The sequence below is a fragment of the Nannospalax galili genome, unplaced genomic scaffold (assembly GCF_000622305.1).
Source record: "Nannospalax galili isolate Female #2095 unplaced genomic scaffold, S.galili_v1.0 scaffold1049, whole genome shotgun sequence".
Classification (NCBI taxonomy): Eukaryota; Metazoa; Chordata; class Mammalia; order Rodentia; family Spalacidae; genus Nannospalax; species Nannospalax galili.
The window spans coordinates 266,760-269,204 of NW_008358636.1; the positions used below are offsets into that span (position 1 = coordinate 266,760).

The 2,445-nt window shown below is 38.2% G+C and overlaps 1 protein-coding gene and 1 pseudogene across 1 annotated transcript in view; both read right to left on the bottom strand.

Annotated features, from left to right (window-relative positions):
• The window catches only part of LOC103724794 (cationic trypsin-3-like), a 4,539-nt gene extending 4,055 nt beyond the window's left edge, over positions 1-484 (bottom strand). Inside the window, exon 1 of the mRNA XM_029558085.1 lies at positions 478-484. Coding sequence (XP_029413945.1) covers positions 478-484 — 7 coding nt within the window. The remainder of the gene's footprint in view (positions 1-477) is intronic.
• Positions 1-2,445, bottom strand: part of LOC103724796 — a 98,391-nt pseudogene that overhangs the window by 48,678 nt on the left and 47,268 nt on the right.

The window sequence follows — 2,445 nt, forward strand, 5'->3', positions numbered from 1 at the left end:
TTTGTTATTATTTTAAATTAGAGCAATTAGAAAACGAAATGGATAACAATAAATTTAACTATGTATGTATACAGTATGAGTTATTTTCTTGTTGCTGTGACCACATATCTGACGAACAAATTAAGGGACGAAGGCTTTCTTTTGTTTCATGGTTTGGGCATATGTCCATCATGATGGGGAAGCAAAGGCCATGGAGATTGTTCGTGACTATTGGTTTGAAAGTGTGAAGCTTCTGTGCTCACATCTAGATAGATCAGTAAGTAGAGATGGCATAAGTCATGGGGCTAGGCTCCACACTTCACAGCCTTTCTTCTAGAGATCCACATTCTCTAGTTAGGCTTCATACTGCAGTTTTCCATGACCCCTGCCAAAAGTTATTCAACTGGGGATCAAGTGTTCATAAGTCTGTGGAGGACATTCTACATTCAAACCAGAGCAAGTCCATTTTTCATTAGTTCCCTGTATTGGCTGTCTCACTTTCCATGGTTTATATCATGCCCAGATAATAATAGACCAAAATTACTAAATGGATATTCTAGTAATAGTAATATATACACTTAAGTAAGTTTAATTGCAGTGTCTTGTTGTAGGGGCTTTATTTCATTATTATCGCAATTGCTCATAAGTCTTAATGTGACTTCTTTGTAAATTTCATCTTTGCATTGGTACATACTTATAGGAAAAGCAGACTTTTCAGGCATAGTTTCAGGCATCTAGTTGGGATCTTGGAATGGATCCTCTTTGGACAGGGGGGACTACTGGGTTATATGTACTTTTCCTATATTCATTTAGCTATCCTTACAGCCATCATACAGGGCATGTAATACAAAGTCAAAGTAGGACACTAACGGTATAGTACTTTGATTAAAATCCCACAGCAGGCAACAGATAGACTCAATATTACAGCATAGGAAATCTGTATTCAAAGTATGTTCTCTCGTAAGCCAACATAAAATTTTTGTCAATGATAAAGAACCTAAAGATCATAGACAGTTAACTGTGTGCAAGACCCTTAATGGGCTGTGTGCATATCGACCCATTCTTTGCTCAGAGACAAAACTGCATATATGGTCCTTTTCTTTTTATCATTTAAAAGGTGTAAGTAATGGTGTTTTGAGAGGCCAATTCTTTTTTCTTTCCAGGTTCATAGTTACTGTAATCAGATTTCTGTCTCTTTGAGGGTCTGTTTCTTCAAGTGCATATCATATGCATAATAAAGGATGCAGTTAGAACACAACAGACTAACATCGCACAATATATGAGATTCTGATAAACCCAACAAATTTGGTGCTGGAATGAGTTATTATCAAAATTAAAGGGAAGGTCACCAGCATACAGAATACATATATACTCGAGACAGAGTGACCTCTGTCTAGATACAGCCAGAATGCACACCTGTACAGTAAATCTTCGGTGAATATGCAATCACTTAACAGAATCCTATTGCTGCTTCAACAAATCATCACTCTTCTCATTTCTCATAGTTTGTTTTTACAATTGAGATTTTACCAGTATTGGGACAATTTAGTAACAACCAATTTCTAAACCTTGATGTTCCTGTCATTTGTAGCTAGATACTCTTTATTTCCAAATTTTACCATCCTCAGATGTTGACAATTCCAAGAAACTCAGGTTACTTTGCAATGTATGTATATGTATAATCAAGGATGGACGGAACTGATGATATCAGGGGGCTTATCTAACCACCATGTTAGTGTTGTTGAAAGGAATTGTGCCTCAGAGTGAAAACTCTTCAACAGTTAGTACACGAGAAAGCTACATGAATTACTCTGTAAGGTTGGGAAGAGGAACTAAAATTTATAAAGAAAGGCATTATAAAAGAAGGGTTAGACAGAGAGAGAGAGAGAGAGAGAGAGAGAGAGAGAGAGAGCTAGTTTTAAAAAAACCAGAGGGAATCATATTAGTCTAACAGTCGTCTTAAACACCCAAAATGAAAGTATAACCAAAGATTAAAAGGGTCAATGTACCTCTACATGAGTCCATGCATATAGCTAAAGGCTACATAGGGAGAAACAGTGCCAGACAGGAGAAAACTTCCTTTGAGTTCTTGGCCAGGGTGGTCCAAGAGACTCCCAAAATTACTCAGGCTATTGCCACAACCCTTGATCGCCTCCAAGAACTTGAAGTTAAGACCCTACTGCTGAAGACAGAACATACTTTGGACACAGGATTTGGAGCAGTAGAGCTGGAACTGACCTGGAAGCCACTTCCCCTGAAGGCTAGCTCTCAGAGCTTTGGAAAGCACTATGCAAGGTGCTAAAGGAGAACACCAATCAATGGTCTAACCCCAACTTCAAGACTAAACAACCAACAACCTTGGTGCAGTGGTGGCACTTTTATCTTGGGAGCAATGAACAGCTACCTAATTGGACTAAAAGCTCACTCAATGGGACACAACTCATGTGTGGTACTGTAAATAAAGCC